Source organism: Anser cygnoides, chromosome 7, assembly GCF_040182565.1.
Source record: "Anser cygnoides isolate HZ-2024a breed goose chromosome 7, Taihu_goose_T2T_genome, whole genome shotgun sequence".
Classification (NCBI taxonomy): Eukaryota; Metazoa; Chordata; class Aves; order Anseriformes; family Anatidae; genus Anser; species Anser cygnoides.
The window spans coordinates 17,983,452-18,004,502 of NC_089879.1; the positions used below are offsets into that span (position 1 = coordinate 17,983,452).

The following is a 21,051-nucleotide window of genomic DNA, read 5'->3' on the forward strand; positions in this document are numbered from 1 at the left end:
CATTTTCTGAAGATTGTTTGCTGCAAAGATTGACTGCAGCTACTGTTGAAGTGAAAAATGAGCTTCATCCTTTCCAGAGGTGTGCTATTCTTCTGTGGTTTTGTTGTATCCCTCTCACAGAGGTCACTCCTGAACAAGAAGCTAATCTCTATTTCAGGAAAATTACAACACTGATGTTAGAAAATCTTTTTGCTGATGGGCAATTTAGATAAAACCACATTGGATTTTTAGCCTCAAGTTCATACCTTTGCTGGTTTCCTTTATTCAATTCGATGGGCAAGTTCACAGTTTCCAGATACGCTTCTGCTAAGAGGCCACACTCTCAGTAGCAGGTGCTGAGACCTTCTCCAGCTCCTTATTTAAATAAAACGAAACTGTCAGCATTTGTCTGTCAAATCTCTGATCACACCAGCAACTAATTCAGCGCTTTAGGAGCTCTTGTTTGATTGGTGTCCATGAAACAGTAATTTTGTTGTTTTGGCAGACTCCGAGCCACAGATTTCTTACTTTTCATTCAGAATTCACAGGACATTATCTCCTGAAGTGTTTGCTCCGTGATACAGGCTGTCATGAAGCCACAGAGATAAGTTCTGCTGCAGGCAAATTTCCACGGAAGCCAACACAACCAGGTATAATTACCTTTAAGGACCGGTTTTGGCACATATTAGTTAACAGTCAGTCAGGGCAACTCCCATCAAGCTATAAAGTAGCGCAAGTACTGGATTTCCAACAGAGCAGCTAATACAGAAATGTGATTTATCACACAGGCAGTTTGTTCCAATTCAATTTACAAATTACATCACCTTCCAAGCTGGGATAGGGTGCTCTATCAAACAGTACATGTGCTCCCAACATGACAAGGCTCCTCTTCCTGCTTTAGCCCTTAGCCTAAATGTCTTTGAATCACAGTCTTGAAAAGCAAAACTGTAAGGTATGGAAAAAAATCTATTACCTAAAATTTAAAAAATGGTACATCACACATCAGTATTCTCTGCAGTTCTGCTGTGCTAGTCTAATATGCAAGTACACAATGTCCTACTGTCATAGTCCTGAACATGTTTTTGCTTTTCTGTCCATCACTGAATCTATCATAAGCTATTCCAAATCACCTGCAATTAGTCCTACTGTTATGTAGACTCATGTTTTGAGTGTCTTTAGTTAATGCAAGAAAAACTGTCAGTAACCAAGAAATAAAATGTGTCAAAAGAGAGATAATGTAGAAAGTTTTTGAAATTCTCTACCACAATTTAGATTTAATTCACTCATGTCCAGGCAGTAATAAGTTAATTCGGTTTCAGTCATTTGAAAGTTGACATTAAAAAAACAAAACCAAAACACTATTTAGTGACTCACTGCATCTGGTTCTTTGATTTGATTTAAATAAGATTTTAACTGTTTACAAAAATCTGAAAAATTATATGTTAAAAAGAGAGAAGTGTCTTTGTGCTTTTCTCTAGCAATAATATCTCTGTCAGTAAAGTTAAAAACAAAACCAAAATTGATATTTTGATTCTTCATCAAAAAAGAAAAGAAGTGATTTAATATTATTTACCAAAGGAACAGTCATCAGCCCATTCCCCCTGTAGTGAACAGGACCCTCGCGTGCTGTTTTGCTTTGGACGAAAATTTGTTGATCTTCATAAGAGAACAGAAGAAATTGTGGAATAACATTGACTCCGCCACTACAATAGTTCCCCAGAAAGGCTGAGAGGTGCCAGATGACCGATGGATCGCCTGCTCTACCTTTCCCCTCCACCCATAGCTCATGACAGCGTTGTCCTGGAGACATGTCACAGTGCTGACTGCTGCCTCAGGGCTGCGAGGGCAGGGTGACATCCCTCCCTCCGGGTGGTAGATCTTCCTGTCAGACTTCATAGGTGTCTTCCCTTCTGTCCCTCTGCAAGTGCAGAAGAGCCTCAGCACTGGGGAGTGAGTTAGCCTCTCTGGGGCCATTTCAGATGCTAGCCAGAAAACCTGAGGAGGCCTGGCTGGCAGCTGGGTTCGGTGAGGTGCCCAGGCCTTAAGACACAGGACAGGCCTGAGGAGGGGAGGCCAGGTGAATACAGCCCCGCTGCTGGGGGTAACCTCTGAGAGAGGCAGGCACGGACTCACAGCCAAGACTGGCTTCTGTCACCGGTCCCAGCTTCAGCTGCCATGGGCTAGCTTCTCAGCAGATGAGAGAGTGGTGTCCCCATGGGAAATGCTAAATGAGAGAGGAAACAATATGGCCCATTCCACTGACAGCACACAGGCACTTGGCAGTACTTCTGTTCAGAGAAGTGTGTCTTTCAGCACAGGTGACAACAGAGCAGCCCCAGCACCAGCTCTGAGCCCACGCCTGGTCCGGATGAGCAGGCTGCAGGCAGCTTAGCACCAGAAACTGTTCACCAGTGCTGTCAGGCAAATTGGCCCACATACTGAAAGGGACTGCCTAATGCTGTTCCATCAGCTCTGAGGAAATCTCTATTTCATGAATTTCCCCAAATAATGCCAGTCCTGCTCATTTCTTTAACATCTTAATGCAAGACATCAGCCCTTCCTGACAGCACCAAGATAAGGGAACATCCAATAAGAGCAGCTATCTGCAGAACCAGCTTCTGCTCCCAGTATCAGATCGGCCCCAATGTCCCTCCAGGTTCCTGCCAATAGAAGCACAGTTGCTGATACAAACTCAAGAGCTATTAATATCACCAGAGGAAGAAGTAGTTGCACACTCCCATCAAGCTATAAAGTAGCGCAAGTACTGGATTTCCACTGGCCAGGCCTGCACACAGACTCTAACCACTTTGAATGCCTAGGTCACCTGGAAGTCCTTTTTCATTTGCAGTGTGTATGTAAGTAATGGTTTTAATTTCAAGAAATGAAATCTCAGCCAGACACAATTAAAACATTTTCATGTTAATGAAGCACTACTGCAATTATTCCTATCAGTCTCCTAGTTCTAGTTCTGCACAGCACACGTTCCTCTCATTATTCATAGACTGGGTACATCCCTTAGAGCAAGCATCTTGTAAGTACCAATACTAAAAATGAAGATGCATTAGCAGCTTTCATAAGGGGCACAGAGATGTGCATCCCTCCGCAGATGTCCCTCCAGGGCACACCAAAGCATGCATCTCAAACCATGCCTACTGTTTCTACCAGCTGGAAGACAAAACTGTTAAGACTGCCATGCAGCAGAGCGGCACGCAGCCAGGTTGACAATGCTGGCAGCTATCCAGCAGCACAGTTCTTTACTCGTGACAAGCACACAACCCTACATAGTGGTGATGGGGGCTTTACTAACCTCTCCTTTCTCCTCTAAATCCAGCATTTGACCAGTAGTGCCCTAAGTAATTGTAATGACCACAACTGTCTCAAAGTTCTCTCGAACACCAAATCCTCTCTCTACTATTTATTAATTCAGAGCAATTTTATCTTACTTGTGCTTTGTCGATATCAACTTTTGAAGTGTCTGGAATAAATCAGGCACTTTATCCTTGAATTCTGCATAGAATTTGCTCAGATGGTCTGGATTATGGAGGAAGAATGTGGGAGTAAAACTGCATAAAACCAGTACACAGAACAGCAGTGTGATCTCTAAGAAAGGGAGAACAAAGGGAATTATGGACATTCAAAATACCTTTTAAGCCTTTATTATATATGACAAAAATAATATATGACAGGCAAAACAAAAGTCAAAAGAATGAAAGCCAGTAAGGCAAAGGTAGAAATCAATACTTAAGAGTCATTCAGAAAGACACATGTAGATAGGATTTGATGCAACATCTAACCTTTAATACAGCTTTCTTGGTGGAACTGGAAAACTCCGTAACTGGAGAGTCCTCTGTTTTCTCCCTTAACTTCATCTTGTTTGCTGGAGAGGTCAGGGAGCACATAACCACAGCAGTTGGTGCCCATCCTCATTTTTATCTGTAGAGCACTGACTTCTAACAAAATATTTTCCCTAGTGGCTATAACATTAAAGCAACACAGATGAGAAAGGTCATTTTACACAGGTTTTTGAACTTTTTATTCCCCTTATGTAAAAACTATTTTTAAAAATTATTTGGGAAATAAATATTATTAATGTGTTTGAAGTAGAACATTTCCTTTTCTGTAAATCACAAAAGTTAAGCAAATGCAGCTTTCATGAAGTATATATATCTTGTATTGGAATTTAGATTTGTACCTCCCAGAACACTGAAATGTTTGAGTTTTGAAGTAGTTAGTATTTTGGCAATACCTGCATATAACAGGTTTCCTCTTTCATCAGTTACACTTACTGCATTACCTAACAGGTGTCGCTCCAAAAATGAAATCCAACTTCAGGGTTTTTATTCAAAACAAGTCCTGACAGTCTAGGAGACACAGTGTACTTGCTATTCCTTTCTTTATTACTCATTTGCCTCACTGGAATTTAGCTGTTTGTGAAGCTTAATTTGCTAGGAAGAGAAAATTTTCTTTGTGTGAGATGGTCCAAGAGATCTGCTGCGAGCTCTGTTGCAGCTGCAGCACTCCAGAAGCTGTGTGCAAGCCGCAGCCTTCGGCCTGTACTTAGGAAAATATTGACTTCCTGAGGAGCTCTGCTCCGGCAGTGCCTGCAGGAATAAGCACCTCAGCAGACCTTTTTCCATAAGTGAGAAGTTTAACAGTTCGTATTAATGATGAGAGCATCTATCCAATCATCTTGGCATTATTAATAGGAGCTAGAGGAAGGCAGTGCCATGTGGCATTCTACATGTTAACATCACATGCTTAAAAATATGATGTGAATTGACTTCAAGGTATTTCCTTCAGAATTTGATTGAAAACAACTTCAAATATATATATATATTATTCAGAGGTGTTATTTGGATAATGTGTTTTAGCTGGCTAAACTGCTTGGAAAGAAAGACATCCAGAGAAACTTGCACACAGAGTGCCCACAAAGCAATTATTTCCCTAATTTCAGAATTATTTATTGAACCACGGAAAGACTGTTTCTTTCTTAGCAGCTGGAAATGGCTTGGTGCTCTGAAAGCTGCATACCAGGTGATTTACACTTTATAAGGGGAAAACTCAAACAGGTGACTGGAAAGTAGATGTGCTCCTGCCATCCCACCACAGTTAAAGAAAGAGAAATTCTAACTAGAGAAATGATGGAAAAAAGAGTAAAGAGGTTCCTAGGATGTTCCTGGTGTAGTTTGTGTTTTGGAGTTTGCTGGGTTTTTTTTAACAACTAAGAAGAATGCCTCACACTTAATATCAGATCAGGACTAGCAAGATTCATCCCTGCCAAATGAGGATTAAGTGTCTTTTTCAAATGCCTGTGAGCATAGAGGTGTCTCTGTAAAGCAAGCCTTCTTAGAAACTCAGTCATTGCCCTCATTTCAACACCTAGCGATACTCAAAGCTTCAAAGATGCTTTTCAAACACTCTCCTATCACAGAAGCAGTGTACTTAGGGGAGTAAAAACATGATCTTTTTGATCTTTTCTCCAAACGTCTCTTCCTCATAAACATCTTAAATCCTAAAGAGATATATAGACACAACATGTCCACGTTGGTGTGGATGATAAAGCCAGAGCTTCTCATGGGAGAACGAGAGGATGTCAACCTGCACAGCAGTCTATAGCTTTAAGTAACAGCTGATCTGTTACCACAGACGATCACATCTTTCTCCCAGTGAGGAAACACCAGAATCCGTGGTTGTAACATTCATTTCAGAGAAGAAGGTTATGACCAGAAGTGTGCAGAGCACAGTTTGAGACCTCCAAGCACCTCCCACGTTTAGAAGTCAAATCATATTTCTACAAGGTCTAAATAATTGATCAAAAAAAGTAACATTACATTAAATACTGAGTCTGGTAGAGCTGGGATTAAATGCAGGTAATTTCATTCTGCTTACAACTGAGCAACAGAGAGCTCAGAGACTCTGCAGAAATGACAAGTGAACAAACTTCTCTGTTCCTTTGCTGACTGTTGAGCAGTGCCCATGGCCAGCCTTTGGGTGACAGCACTGTCACAGCTCAGAGGGCTGTAGCTAAAGAGCCACCGCTGTCTAGTTAGCAAACACCTAGTAGCAAAAGAGCAGCACTGAAAAGTTAGGTAGAAATGATGCCTCTCTTGACCTCATCGCCTTGCAAAGCCTAAGCTCAGATGGAACCTAGTGATGGCACACTGTCTTAAAAAGTTGTCAACAGCTTTGAGAGATAATTTAAGTTAAAATGGTTAAGTGTCAAATGCTGTGAAAGTGATAGAACTGCTATATTAAATTCTTTATTTTTTTTTAATTAAGCAACTTGTTTTCCCCAGCTGTTGTGCATTATGAAAACACACAGAAGTAAGTCAAGTCTGAGACTCACCAAACACCCTATATGACATTTTGTAAAAGGTCAGTTATGTAGCAGCAAACCACATAAGATTGTAGTAAATGTACAACTACTTTTTTTGCACAGCGGAAGCCAGCAATTAGGCTGTTCTCATAGTAAAAATGCTATTTTAAAAATAGTGCTTCTGTGGTGTAATTAAATGTGTCTTGAAGTGTCCAATACTGATGTTAACATCTCCTGGAACAAGTAGTTCACTCTCACCCCTCCAATGCCTTTGCCTCTAATGTCACGTGGTCAATAACTTGCAGTCTTCTGGAACAGAAATATTTGCAAATAATTTGCAAGTTGCAACTGATCAGTCACCGATCATTTCAAGTCATAGTGTTTCATTTTGCAATTTGGTCATGAGACATTCTGCTGTACAATTTGGTATTTTTAGGTTGTAAAATAACCCAAAGTTTGTTTCTCAGGAGAGTCCTTATTCACTCAAAAACAAAACAAGTTTATAGCACTTAAAACATGCTTGAAGTCCCTCTAGAGGAACCGTTTTTGTTTTGTGTCAACATCTCTGGGGAAAAATAAAAATCCAACTTACTGTAAATCTCTAAGTATTAAAATCAGCAATTCCAGAAACAGACTCTTCCTTAGAGAAACTGATATCCTATGCTTTCTCTTAAACCTTGGAGGACCTCTATTTCTGCCTAATGAATTTTTTCAGTGTGAATTTCTCTTGTAAGAAAGATAAAGGATTAGTGCATAAACTCCTCTGAAATGTTAGCCTGCAGCAAGAGATGAACAGGCTACAGTAGGCATCAGTACATACGAACCAATTCTTTATCTCAACCCTGAAAACCACAGTTTTAAGTTTTCACTGAAATGATCTAGAGGTATAATCAGTTTATGATAAATAACATTTTCTGTTATTAAAATTGACAAAAACAATGGGGAAGACAAAACCTAGCAGTGTTTGACTAGAGAAACAGATAAGACGCAATATCGGTAGGGAACTGAAGGGCTTATCTTGATAGTGGTGTTCTGGTAGTCTTCTGCTGCGGTTTCTGATGCTTGCATGTGTGTACATAATACTACACAGCTGAAACAAGGCTAAAGGCCTTATTTATGTGCCTGTGAGACAGTGTGCTTGCTGATAGCTTCTGACAGACTTGGTAAATGGTTTCACTTTATGGGACTTCACAGAATTTAATGATGAAACTGATGCCACTTCTGTAAACATACAGCTGTCATTAATAATTCTGCACTTCTCTGAGAGAAGTTTGAGGAGGAAGTCTTAAAGGTTGTTACAGTTACAAACACATTTACCTGGGAACAGCACTAGACATTCATTTAACAATTTCACCTATGGACTTCTCTTGAGCTTGCACATCTGGCTTTACAAGCCAAGGTAGGCTTTGAAAAGTGTGCAGCATTATTTTAACTGCTCCAATTGGAATTAGCAGCAAGAAATCCTATTCCTATTGGCTTCCACAGAAGATTGAGGTCAACTCTGAAATTCCTCCCTCTCCATGAAATCCTGCTGTGAGAAACCATACAATAGAAAAAAAAATAATTTAAGGTTTCTTGTAGAAGCCAGATGGACCACAGATGGAATGTGGTACTGAACCAGCAGCAAATCAGGTGCTGAAGGAAGCTCAGCTTTATTACAGTCACTGGCTATGAATTATAGCTGGATAGGAATTACATGCTTGCAGTAAAATGAAGAAGAATATAGAGCCTTTGGTTACTCTGTGCATCTGCTCAAACAGTTGAATTTTCTGAATATATACAAGAAAACTGAAAAAAAAATTAAAGCATTGTACACGCTAGGTGCCAGTATAGGGATGTTCAGAGGGTAGTCCAGCTTTTGACTTTAGATGGTTCAGAAGAACTTTGATTACATACTTTTCAATTAATTCAAGTAAAGGAAGCAGCACAGAAACCTAAATTGGTGAACTACATATTGAAACCTAACATTAGCAGTACAATTCTAAGTAGGGTGGGTACGTGAAGGTAACAGATATTTTATGGTTGAAGAACTGTAGAACATGCATCTCCAGCAGTGACAGAGGTATGACACTGAAACCGCTGCAACAGAGATTCTCACCACAGCTGACAAACTCAGAAGCTGAGGAATTTACCACCATGAGGGATTTACCACTACCAACAGTGCAAGTCAGCACCCCTTCAGCTCCTTCAGGGGAATCACAGCACTACATCATGGAGCAGGCCTCACCTGGCCTGTGCTGAAAACTGCGGAGTCCCAGACTTCTGCAGCCTTCCAGACTTTTAAGTGTCTGACATGAAATGTGTCCTGAAGAAGAAAATCATATATAACAGAGCTGTATGCTTAGTGGTGGTGCGCACGTGTAATATTCATTGCAGTAGGGAAAAACTGTTGAAGTAGGTCTTTTAGTAAAGAGATGGAATATATTTCACCAACATCTCGTTCTGCACTTTCTACAAAACTTGGTTAAGCGTGATGGGAAGTGGATTAGTTAACAAAAACCAACAAACGACAAAAAACACGTTTCTGCCCTCCCTCCCCTCCCAGCTAAGGATCGCAGTTGCAAGCGCCGAGGCGAAGCAGAGTGCCTCAGCGCCATCTTGTGGGGACGGCGCTGTTGTAGGGAAGGCTCGAGTTAACCGGGCCTGCAGATGCACGTACTCACCCAAGCAGGCACATTTTTTCTTGATTTTGGTTCTTTCACAGCACTAATCAAGTTGCAAGAACATTCAAGTACTTGCATGTTATAGGAAACTATCCTGTGACTGAAGAAACACCCCCAAAATACTCTGCTTCTCAGAGAAGCGAGCAAAAAAAAAAAAAACTAAATCCATGCTCTAACTTCTGGAGAGTTACCCTCATTTAGTGAACTGTCTGATCACATTGCCACTGCTCCTCCCTGTTTTCTTTTGCCAAAGGAAAGCCTGAGATCTATGAAGTAGTGCCTTCCAGTAGAATTAGCCTTCCAGAAGGCTTTGCTATGACCATAATCAGGGTGCCACGAGGAGGGGAAAAACGAAAATCGTTCATCCCCCAAATTAGCCAAAGTTAAGCAAGGAATAGTCTTTTCAAGATGTGACTTACCCATTGAAAAAATTAGACAGCCTGATACAACTATAACACATGCTATTTTCTAAGCATTATCCCCTATAGCATGACATGCTTGAAAGGAACTATTCAGTGACAGACATGTTCAGGAACATTTATTAAAACAAACTGCTTGATCAATTGTTGGAAGCTTATTCTCTCTGAAAAAAATGTGTTTTTTTTTTCTTTTTCCAGCCAATATCAGGTATTATTTCACAGTGTTGCATCACTTGCTGTGTGAACACTTACTTTGTAACATGCACTTAATGACCAAATACTATAACAGCTCCTTTGCAACCTTTGAAAGTAATTTTTCTTCCTAGGAGAGAGGTGTATGCTGACAGGTGATTTAAAGTGGCTCCAGCTTGCTGCTGCTCACATAAAAATGGTATTTCACTACCTTCAAATTTAAAACTAAATTGAGAGATCGAGAGACAATAGTGTGCCTGTACAAAACACTTAGCAGAACTCTGGTGTTAAATCTGAAATTGAAATGTTCCACACTACATAAGTTTCCTTCTTTGTATGGGAAACAACAAAAAGTGAGGCTAAGCTTGTTATTGAAGTTACAGTGATCTAAGCTTATTCTTCCTGGGAAAAGGAAACTTCATTTTAAGTATCAGAATTTCTCAATACATGAAAACAATCAATACCAAACTACATTGTCTTATTTCAGATAGTTCTAGAAACTAGATCTCCTCAAATTTGGAAAAAAAATAGGGGAAGTTACTATTGCTACCCCAAGAGACTTTCCTTTGTGCGATTTGAGTTCTCTTAGGATATCAGTACTGCTTGACCCAGTTTCATAGTTAGAAGCTCTTCTCCTCTTCAGCTGATGCACAAGATGCATCACACAACACCGTTGGGTTATGCCTTCCTGCAGATGGAAAAGTTCAGGAGACAACAAGGAAGATTTAAATATCAGATGTCTTCTCTTTACTCCAAGCCAAACAATTAAGTTGAACAGAAAGGTTAGAATAAATGAAGAGGTATATTCATGCTCAGCTTTTACTTAACTACAGTATTTATCAGCAAAAGTCAGAAGACGAAGATGTTCTAAAACACCTTTTTGCTTAGTCCTCCAGAAGAGGAGCTGAAAGGAGGATGATGTCAAGCCAGCTATAATCCTGGCTAAGAAAAGGTATTTCCTGTTACTTCCAAAGAATTGAAAGTGAACATTTTGATATATTATAGCATCAAACAAGTGCTTTCCTAGTGGTTTTTTTTTTTTTTTTTTTTTTTGAAAACATCACATTTTTACAGTCACATACTTCCTCCTCATGAGGGAACTGATAATCCTGACATGGACAATGGAGTACACAGAGCATGATTCATTTTCTAGGCTAACATATAGGCTCAACCTTCAACAGCTTGTAGGAAGTAAGTACAAAAATCATTATCCCTTGACCAAAGAAAGCAAAGAGAACGTGTTACCTCTGCAGATATTAGAAATTCCTAATCATGAAGTATGATGACCACATCTACACTTATGAATTTAATTCAGTGCAGTTTTTACAATTACAGAGGCTATCCTAGCAATAAAATACCCTAGAGTAAGTGAAATAGACAAATATTAAAATTGTGTGCATAAGTACAGGTACTGTAATGCTCAGTACTCAGTGAATATGTTAGAAACACCTATTCAAATGGCTTCCAGAAAGAACAGCTTTCTTTCTGGAAAAATATAGCTTCCATATAGCTCAGCAACACTGTTGAGCTTCTAATACTAAGTACGAGAATTTAGAAAAGTTGACAATACAGATGGTGAAATGCAGTAGAATTCCTGAAGGTTGTAGTAGCTTGACTTAGTTAATAGCATCAGTATTCTAGTTAGATGCACAGATGACTAAATTGCAATTTAACAGAGCAATTAATTGAAATAAAGTTGTCACTTGCTTTTTTTTTTTTTACCCACAAAAGCTAAAAGAATAAATTATTTGAAACTATGAAACTTTACATTTGGTAGGGGGAAGAACAAACACTATCAATCGGCAATTTCAGAGATGTCAAGTGGCTGAAGGTATTTCAATTACTTCCCACACATTTCAATCAATAAAAAAATCATACATCCAAAAATCAAGTAATGTAACATCCTTCCAATCCTGCATTTTACCTTGTAAATATATATTTTTTCTTTTTTGGGGGGGGGGTTAAAACAAGAGCTATAAGCCTCTGATGATTTAATGAGGAGCAATCAAGTTGTCTTTCAAAGCAACATGACGGAATATGAATCTCACTACAGGCAAGCACAAGGTTACACACAATGGAAGGAACAACCCAGCTAAACAAGCACACACTGATGGGTTCTAAAATTAACTGAAATTATTCAGGAAAAACAAGTTAGGGGTCAAGATGCACAGCTGACTGAAAACATCTGCTAAACATGGAATAATGCAGATGAAATATTGAGAAAGACAAAGAATAAACATGGCAAGTACACCCTATTGTATAAGAGTGTTACATGACTTGACTTTGTATATTTACTATGCCTCCAGCTATGACACTTGTCTAAAAATCAGTAACATCTACCTCAGGTAAGTCTTCACTGCTGTACTCGTCTATAGTCCTGAAAGAATTCAGTCCAGATACCTGGACCAGACAGCAGAAAACAGAAGAGCTGGAGAAGAACAGTCACTTGATTATGAACTAAAACCTTAGCACAAGAAGTACCTGTTCTAGTTGAAGACTGGATGGTTAGAATAAGCTTTCAGATGTCTACACCAGACTGTGTCACTTGAAATAGCAGATTACATTTATGGATATTATAACCCCTGAAGAAAGAGTATTAAAGAATTTAAGGATGCACAAGTCATGATGTGTACTCTTCCCCCTAACATCCCCACCCCAAATTTAGGGTAAGTATACCAGCCACCTGAAAACAAGAATTTAAGCCATTCTGCACAGGCATAGTTATCACTGCACAATGGGTAACTAAGGAACAGTTCCTACGGGAAAAAAAGAGCCAAAGATACAAGCTTTCTTGAGCTAATTTCAATTTTAATGGAGTCAAACCTTGAAACCATCAGAAATATTCTACATATCTATATACAAGCTTAGTAGCATGACAAAGTATCTATTACCTCCTATATACAATCAACTAAAACAATACAATAGAACTATGTCTTAACTAGGAAGTACAAACATGCTTCAAGATTATTTAGCTGGTTTTGATCGGAGCCGTCGCTTGATGATTAGATGATCACTTTCCTTCTCATTTTGTTCTATCAAAGTCTGAAAAAGATATTTCAAGAGTTACTCATCTTTTTCTTTATAGAAGGCTGACATACACTTCTAGACCCATGTAATCAACTACATGTTTTTTTCCCATAATAGGCAAATTTCATTCTGAAAACAGCTTCTCTTTTAACCAGATGTTTATAGGACAGAGACCATTTTAACGACGCTTGATTAGAAGCGACAAAATGCTAAGAACATACAAAATTCCATTTATCTTAAAAAAACGTCCAAAGAAAATCCGAAGGCAAGTTTCACTTCTCAACTCTAATACTCATTTTGTGAGATGAGGTGTTCAGAACACAGCTACAGCTTAAATTTCTGTAGCTTTCTCTCACTTTCCCAGAATTCAGTCTCTCATTTTTCCTTTCAATTTCATATTTCTTAGTTTTTTTGTCTCTGTAGTTCTGTCCCATTTTGTTCATCTTCTAACAGACAACATTTTGGTTTCCACCTCCTTCATTCATAAAATTTGAATGAAGAAAATTCAATGAGATAACGCACCATGGACAAATGCTCACCATCATGAGTAGAGGAAAGACTTAAACAGATTTAGAATATATAGTTCCAACAGAGCAGGAGTACTCCCAGCACCATAGCTACTGAGAGCCACGAAGTTGCAATTTCAGGAACAGTACATCAAGCCTTGGCACTTAAGACCCTTCATAAACTGGCTTAGACAGGACAACACAGCTCAAACATACCTAGCAGGCTGTCTGAACTGTACTTTGTACAAGCACAGTACACAAAGTAACCCAAAGATCAGCTAGACATAAATGGAATTTGAAGTTACCTTAAGCACTCACTTCCACTGCAAAGTTAATTGTACATGCAGAGTTTTCTTTAGTGCTTTGATCGTGCTGTTCCAAATCAATGGATCCCTAAATGGTCTGTATTTTTATTCTTTCTTTATGCTACAGTTAACTAGCATAGCATAAAAAGTATAGCATAACAAGTTATGTTATGCCAGTTAATTACTGAAAGAAACAAAACACATTATGACTCAGCTACTGTAGCAGCATAATTCACATTCCCCCTTACCAGAACTAAACTACTTATGGCTCCAAATAGAAAGATCTCCAAGATTGCTTATATCACCTATTGATTAAGTCACAGTCAAACACAGAAGAGAGGTGAGAACACAAAATAAAAAAAACAGTAGGAAAACATTACCAAAAAGAATGGCTAATTAGAATTAAGAAATGCTAGTACTATCAACCCCCTTATGCAAACTGACCAGACTTTCAAGTTTGTTCTGTCCCCTTTATAGTTTATTTTAAGCAAAGATTATAGAAACGTATTACATTAGAGTAACCTGTAAGCACTTACTGAAGAAAGAGAGATATCTAGAGGGTAGGAAATGTCAGTTGAATACAGCTTTCTCTTAGCTCTTTTTGGCTTGATCTCATTTTCTTTGAGACTTTCTGGTTCTGAAGACTTCGGAGAGCTCATTGTTGCTATCAGCTTCTTTGCTAGAAGAAATTTTTTAAATCATAAATCAATATCTTACTGGTTTAGTGAGCCTCAAAAAATTAATGAATACAAAAAAAGTAGTTAAAAAATAAACACAGAATGAAGTTTAAACATTCAGATATTTTATTTGACCACCATGGTTTCTACAGCTGAAACAGCTTTTTGGATGCAAGAGCTTAAAGTTTACATTCAAATGGGATATTAATATAAATTCAGGTTCAGATGTCACTAGAAGTTAGACTTCAGCAGGAGTTGGACAGCAGGCCTAAATTTATACACTTAACATAGTTTCAAACTAGTACTAAATCTGTGAAGAGATGAGTACTTGCACATTATGAGGTAGAAGAAGAAACCCCAAAAATACTAAGTTATGCAAATGGGGAAAGAAAATACCAGATGTGGTAATGAAGGTTACAAACTAAAACCTGGAATTAAGTAATTCCAGGTTTTAGTTTTGAATAGTCTGAATTTGGTTTCTATTGATATGCTGTCTCCATGGAACAGATATGATAAACCTGGAAAGTTTTGAACAATCCCACTATCATCAACTAGGTTATCTTAGAACATAAAAATAACGTGTTCTGTAGCAACTTGTCAAACTGGTGTAGAGATCTTAAATTTTAACTATCTACACTGAATGTTTGAATGAATGTTTGAACCAGCCAGATAAGAATGTCTTTTGGGACTTAAAACTGACCATCACTTATGCATTCTGCTAATCTTTTTAAGCTATAGAACCTCAGAGGTTGTACATTACTGTAGGAAAGAAAAAAATGTTCTTCAGTGAAGATGCCTAGCAGTTAATATTCCAAAACTATGCTTAAATATCATGAAGATCATTAATCACCATATAGGAAGTTTATTGAAGTATTCTATATTATCATATAGCTTTCATATTCTGTAGAACTAATCTTCCCCTCACACATACACGCATCAAAAGTCATTATTACACTTTCCACAGAAACAAAACAGGGAAGGGTAGAGATGGAAAAAAGGAATTGCTTAAAGAAATAGGTAGGATTTTGAATTTGGAGTTAGTTCCCCTCCTCTTAGTGGCCTCTAATCCCACCAAGCTTACTTTTTACACTTAACCAATACTTTAAAACTGTGTGGTCCTTGCAATTAAGATAGCCTTTTCCACTCTGCAAGATTCAATATAACAGTCCCTAGTTCAGATTCCATTATTTCATAAACTACTTAACATGGCAGACATGTCCTTTAATAACATATACATTAACAGACCACAGTAGAAACAAGCCATTACACAATGCCCAGAAAACAGAATAATTATTATTTATTCTGTACAAACCTTTAGAATGAATAATAGTAGGAGAACTCTGAAAAAAGCCTCCAAGTTTTTGTAGTGTTCCATCCTTTTTTCTAGCTGACCTTTTGCTTGATGTAGATTCTTGCTTTCTTAGAGGGTATTCTTTTCTAGACGTCTGTGTAGTATACATCTGAACAGAAATACAAGACCAATATTTAAGTTGAAGTCTGACTTACCTTCAAATTTAATTCCATTTTATTTCAATGTTATTTTTAAGCTGACATTTTGAGCTTTGCTACTGACACCACCTCTGTCTACATTGCTCGCTGTGGGAGTATCTCATTCTATACCCAGAAAAAGTTGTCAATGTTTTGGATATTTCAGAGCATGAGTGATATCTAAAAACAGTTTCTTTAAACATCGATTCCAAGTTGTAGAGCATTTCTTTACACAAACTGTTCTAATTAGAAATAAAACATAAGGAAACTGATAGGAAAAAATACAGTACCCACCCTCTGAACTTGCCCAGGATAGTACTGCAGCTTAAAGACATTTTTATAATTGTCGTGCATTTAAGTGACATGCATTTAACTAAACCTTAGTTTTACTTCAAGAACATCACCTACAACAGCACTTATTAATACACTCAAACTTGACTTTCCTGATATTCAACATGCAACAACATCCTTTCCTCCAAATCATTATACAATACAGCCAGTACATACTTGGCAAACAGACTTTCTCTCTCTCCTTGGTTAGCTTATAGAATTTAAGAGGAAGAAAACATAAGTGTTTAAGAAACCTTATCTATATACTTGAGTGAGGTAAGATATTGTTAAGAACGTTTGCTCCTTTCACATATCCAGGAAGTTACAGATATGCATTACAGAAAATGCCAAACTATCTTCAAAAATAGAAAAAAAACAAACCATTTTCTTGTTGCTTGTAGAAGGTGAGCTAAAAGCCATAGCAGATTTTGCATTTTTCTTGTTCTCACTTTTCACAAAATCCTAGGGAAATAAATACATAAGTTTTAGCTTTCTTCCAGAAATAATTATTTACGTCAAATAAACAGCCACTGCTTAAAATTAAATGCTATGGCTAACAGTAGGAAGGTATTTGCTAATATTGGATAGTGGTAACTATTCAAATGCTAAATAAACTTTAAGGGAACTAGAAATACCTGTAGGTAAACCATTCTGCCATTTGAAATTCTCTTCTCTCCATTATTTCCTATACATCCAGTATTGAGGTATTTAACAAGTGAACATGTAAGTTGAAAGCAACTCAATAAATCTAAGTATAAATTCAGGTTTATGGTGACAATGATAAAAACAGATTGTTACTAACAGCTTAACAATAGAATTAAGACATCTCTCTACATAAACTTTTCTTTGAAGATCCATGTGAAGCAAAACTGCACATTGACAATTCCATTGAAGAAACAGCTGGATACTTTACACTAAAATAGAAAGCCAATGTATGGGAAGTCTAAGAAGCTGATTTGTGTGTACAGCTTTCTAGAGAAGAAATGCAATGGATTTCAGATAACTAAATCCTCTTTTCCCTTTTCTGATGCTGTTAGAGGTCAGCATGGCTATTAGTTTTGTTCAGTTAAAGATTGGACTCTGTACAAGGTTCAATTTTGTTCATTTCTAAAAAATACTTTAAGGCAAACAAACAGTCATTTTACCATCAACAGTTTCCAATTTGTCCCTAGCTTCTGGGTTGACAATATGCTTTTCAGTTCTGAGGAATTTAAAAACTATTACTAGTTTGAGACACCATTAAAGTTACTGAACAGTTTACTAATCTGTTTGGCACGTGTAATGCAAAAATAAATATTTAAGAGTAATATTCAGATGAATAAGACAGCAATAAACTAAGTCAGCATTACATAGTTAACTAACTTTTCTAAGTTTAGTTAAGTTATGTTATCCCATGAAGGTATGGACCAATACACTATGAAAGGATTTAAGTGAATTGTTATAGTAGCCTTGAAAAGGTGGATAAGTACATTAGATGAAATATATTCATCTGCAGATAAGGTTCAGCAGTTTTTCCAGTGCCCTCAGAAGGTTGGTTATTTTTTACTTCAAAAAAAGCAAATGTTTCACTCTACAGCTGGGACAAGCTCACTCACTTGAAAGACATCAGACATTAGCCAAGTCATCCACAAGTCATATCCTTCTTACTAACCTGTCAACTGCATAAGTCCTTACAGATTCAAATAAGGCCCCTAAGTAGCATTACAGGTACAAAACTGTAAGACCAGACTGTGGTATTTAGGTAGCCTTGAGATAGTTATGTTGGTGCTAATGCCGGTGAAAGGTATGGTAACATGCAGTGAACAACATATACCATCCTCGACTGCAGTGGAGTCTCAGGTTCACATATAAACATCACAGCACATTAAGAAGGCTGCAGCATATAACCTAGCCCAACTGAATGAATTGAAGATGAATTAAAGTCTACAGAAAACAGCGAAGTTCAGGTGCTGGTGCAGTTCTGTGCAGCCCCTCATACGATGGAAAAAAAAGGAGGTGGCCTTGGGGCTCTGAAATGCATTGATTAAGCTTAATTTGTAATTGAGTATTAGGAGAGAATTGATACCAACAGTTGCCTAAACCAAAACTAGCAATTCAGTAGAATTGGTCTGCAATCCCACAAAGGAGAGCTGGAGACAGAGCAAATGGTACCGGCATGGAGAGTGCAGTGTAAAAGGCAAAGAGGAAACGCAAGGCAGGGACATGGGTCCAGAGTCTGGATAAATTGAAGTCTGTGGCCTTATTCAACACAGACCGGAGATCCACCACTCATGTATATTTAAACTTCTTTCACTGCCCCCTGCCCAATATATTAAGGTATTTGTAGACCTCAGTAATCTCAATGAGAATCAGATAAAGTTCTAACAAAATATCACAGTAATACATTGAAAAACTACACAACATTTTGTTAGTTGGTCTAGGTCATACCTCATCCATCTCGTCACTCTTCCTTTTCCTTGTTTTGAGCATTTTAACTGTCACGGGTGAGGCGCTGCCCTGATGCTTTACCTCCATCTTATTTGGTTGCAGAGGTGTGAACTGGATTTCCATCTCTGGTTTTGGGAACCGACTAGTTCTTCCATTTTCTGTGGACACTTCCGAAGAGTCAAGGACAGTTTCTGAATGCTCCTGCAATGTACAGAAATTTTAAGGAAACAAGTAATTATGAGATTTAAAAAAATTATAATGCAGTCCCCCTGGAAAAGGATATGTAAAGTAAGCATTCAATCAGTTTTCCAGATGTTAGTTTACAGAATTTTTATGATAGAAGAACTCTACTCCAATTATAACTGAATTTAACCCTTATTTTCTAGGGGGTCTTTTTTTTCTCCCAGTTATAGATTGAAATAAAAACTTAAGTTTTCCATGCTGAATTCAGCTTGATACTTTCCAGGTCGTTTTCCTCAAGGGCACAAACAACTGGGTTGTTTATGCAGCTAGCAGCAGCAGAATTGACATGATCATCTTCATCTCAATTCTGCTGCTTAGGAACTAGGCAGGTACAAGAGCTTTAGGCAGAAAAATTGAATTTTTCTCTAGCCTATCTTTAGAGAGTTTGCCCTTCTCCTTCAACACTATGGAAGTTAATTATGTAAATAACAAGGTCCAGCTGGCAAGCTGCAAGCCAAATTCAATCTGCAAGAGACTTCTCTCTTTTTTTTCCCCTAGAGAAAGCCCAGGCATTCAGACAGCAACATTGTCAACAAGCTGAAGATTTTCTCTTGTACCAGCTCACAGCCAAACAGCAAGAACCACACAGCTGGGGTGGGACAGAAAGGTCAATTTTTACTTCTTCCCCAGCAGGGCTTACTGTCCACCATCTACCCAACCCTGTTTTTCTCAGCAAGAAAGCCAGAGCTGTGGTCTCCCTGACTCTTCTTCCTCTGTGGCAGGAATTCAGCTGGTGACTAGAGTACCAAAGGGAATTCAGCAGCTGTCTGAATGAAACATGGGCTGCTGGGGGCACAGCAAAGGATAGAGAAATGACAGATCGCTGCTTCTACTGCTGCTAGTAGGGTCCCAAACAGACTAGCTGCTGTTATTTCTTATACCAGTTCACTCTGAAGGGCACCTTCCTCCTCACAAAAAATGATCAAAGCTCAGGGAAAGCCAAAAGTTAGTAAGACTCTTCAACAGGCTCTGCCAGGATTCTGAATGGGGGTATCACCACCATTGCATTTCCAAGAATGAGTTGGTTATTAATAATATTTTCCTTTATATAACTGCTACTTTATGAAAGTTAGCAATCAAAGATTTGCATAGGGTTGGTTAGTATCCTCAGCTAACATGGCTTTATAAGTATTTTTCCAGGTGACTTATCTAATCAGCCACTTTATAATGAAAGTTTTCAAAAGCACATAGATAAAATTCACCACCAAGTTATGTTTCTACAGCTTTTGTTGCTACCAAAAAGCTCTCAGATCAGGCTATCTGATCATGTCAAAAGGTATCTGCAGAATAACTTTAGAATTGTTCAGACATGACTGTTTCCTACCCATTTTTTTTATTTATCAAATCCATACAACTATAAAACTTTGCGATTTAAAGTTTCATACCAACCTCAGTTTCACTTAATGAAGAAGCACTGTTGGAATCATTCTCTTTAACTTCATGTCTTATTGGAATACTTTCTCCAGCTATTGGATTAGTCTCGCTTTGTTTCTTCGTAATCTGTAAATATTTAGAATGAATAAAGATTATCCTATATAACAAACCTTAAAAAACCCACTGAGTTTTCTAAAGTTATACTATAAAATCTCAAGCACAGACACCTAATGAGCACCTAGACTAAAAGACAGCACAAGTCTGGGAAGCTGGTAGCAGCTATTCATGATGTGATCGTAAGATGTGAGCTGCTGGGTCTCGTCAACAGTCCATCTTTTTCAATATTCTGTCTCTGAAAGTGGAAGGGAGATTCTATCTAGGGGTGTGCGATCCTGGTCACCTTGTCATCTATTCCCTTCATACTCTCACAGCACTCTCAATGACTGTATCAACACCAGTTGGCTTTTCTCCTCATTCATAACAAGTGAATGTCCATGAATAACCCTTCATGGGAACAAGAAGAGTAAAGCCAGTTAGGTTAATTCAAACAAACAGAATGAGACTGATGTGAGCACTGCTGTTGGGAACAACTATTTCACAGGAAAGCTAATGAATGGAACAAAACAGAAGCTACTTCTGAAGCTGTATAGCTAGCCTTTTCCTCATGCCACATAAACAAAAAAACTGCATACGAAGATCTTCCAATAGTAATAATAGCACCAGCCACAAACGTTTGATCATGCTGGTCATGCTGTTTGCTTGGACACGTGGGGATAATCAAAGAGGAAGTCTAACAGCCCCGTTTTTTTCTTTCAAGCCAGACCAATGCGATAGAGCTTGCAAATTTCATTACCTGGATACTAGAATTATATCAGCAAGACTAGTAGAGAATGCATGATAAGCTACACAAGCTTTTCTTTTGGGAAGATGGGAGCTTTTTTTTAAAAGTATATTTAACAGTTCATTTTGAAATTCCTGCTCTAACTGAAATTCCTGAAATTACAACTTCTGGGATATTCCTAGTATCTCAAATATATACTGATAAAAGAACAGAACAACAATTATTACAATTATTTTCTCTAAATGTAACAAACATTGTTAGTAT

At 38.0% G+C, this 21,051-nt stretch overlaps 1 protein-coding gene across 5 annotated transcripts in view; it reads right to left on the reverse strand.

Annotated features, from left to right (window-relative positions):
• Nucleotides 1–12,356: 12,356 nt before the first annotated feature.
• The window catches only part of KIF20B (kinesin family member 20B), a 39,088-nt gene continuing 30,393 nt past the window's right edge, over nt 12,357–21,051 (reverse strand). For all 5 annotated transcript variants that reach the window (XM_048069152.2, XM_067001080.1, XM_048069151.2 and 2 more), the window contains exons 29-34: nt 19,962–20,072; nt 18,330–18,530; nt 16,284–16,364; nt 15,397–15,544; nt 13,944–14,086; nt 12,357–12,611 (exon numbers count right to left, since the gene is read on the reverse strand). In XM_048069152.2, coding sequence (XP_047925109.2) covers nt 12,534–12,611; nt 13,944–14,086; nt 15,397–15,544; nt 16,284–16,364; nt 18,330–18,530; nt 19,962–20,072 — 762 coding nt within the window. In that variant the 3' untranslated portion in view covers nt 12,357–12,533. The remainder of the gene's footprint in view (nt 12,612–13,943; nt 14,087–15,396; nt 15,545–16,283; nt 16,365–18,329; nt 18,531–19,961; nt 20,073–21,051) is intronic.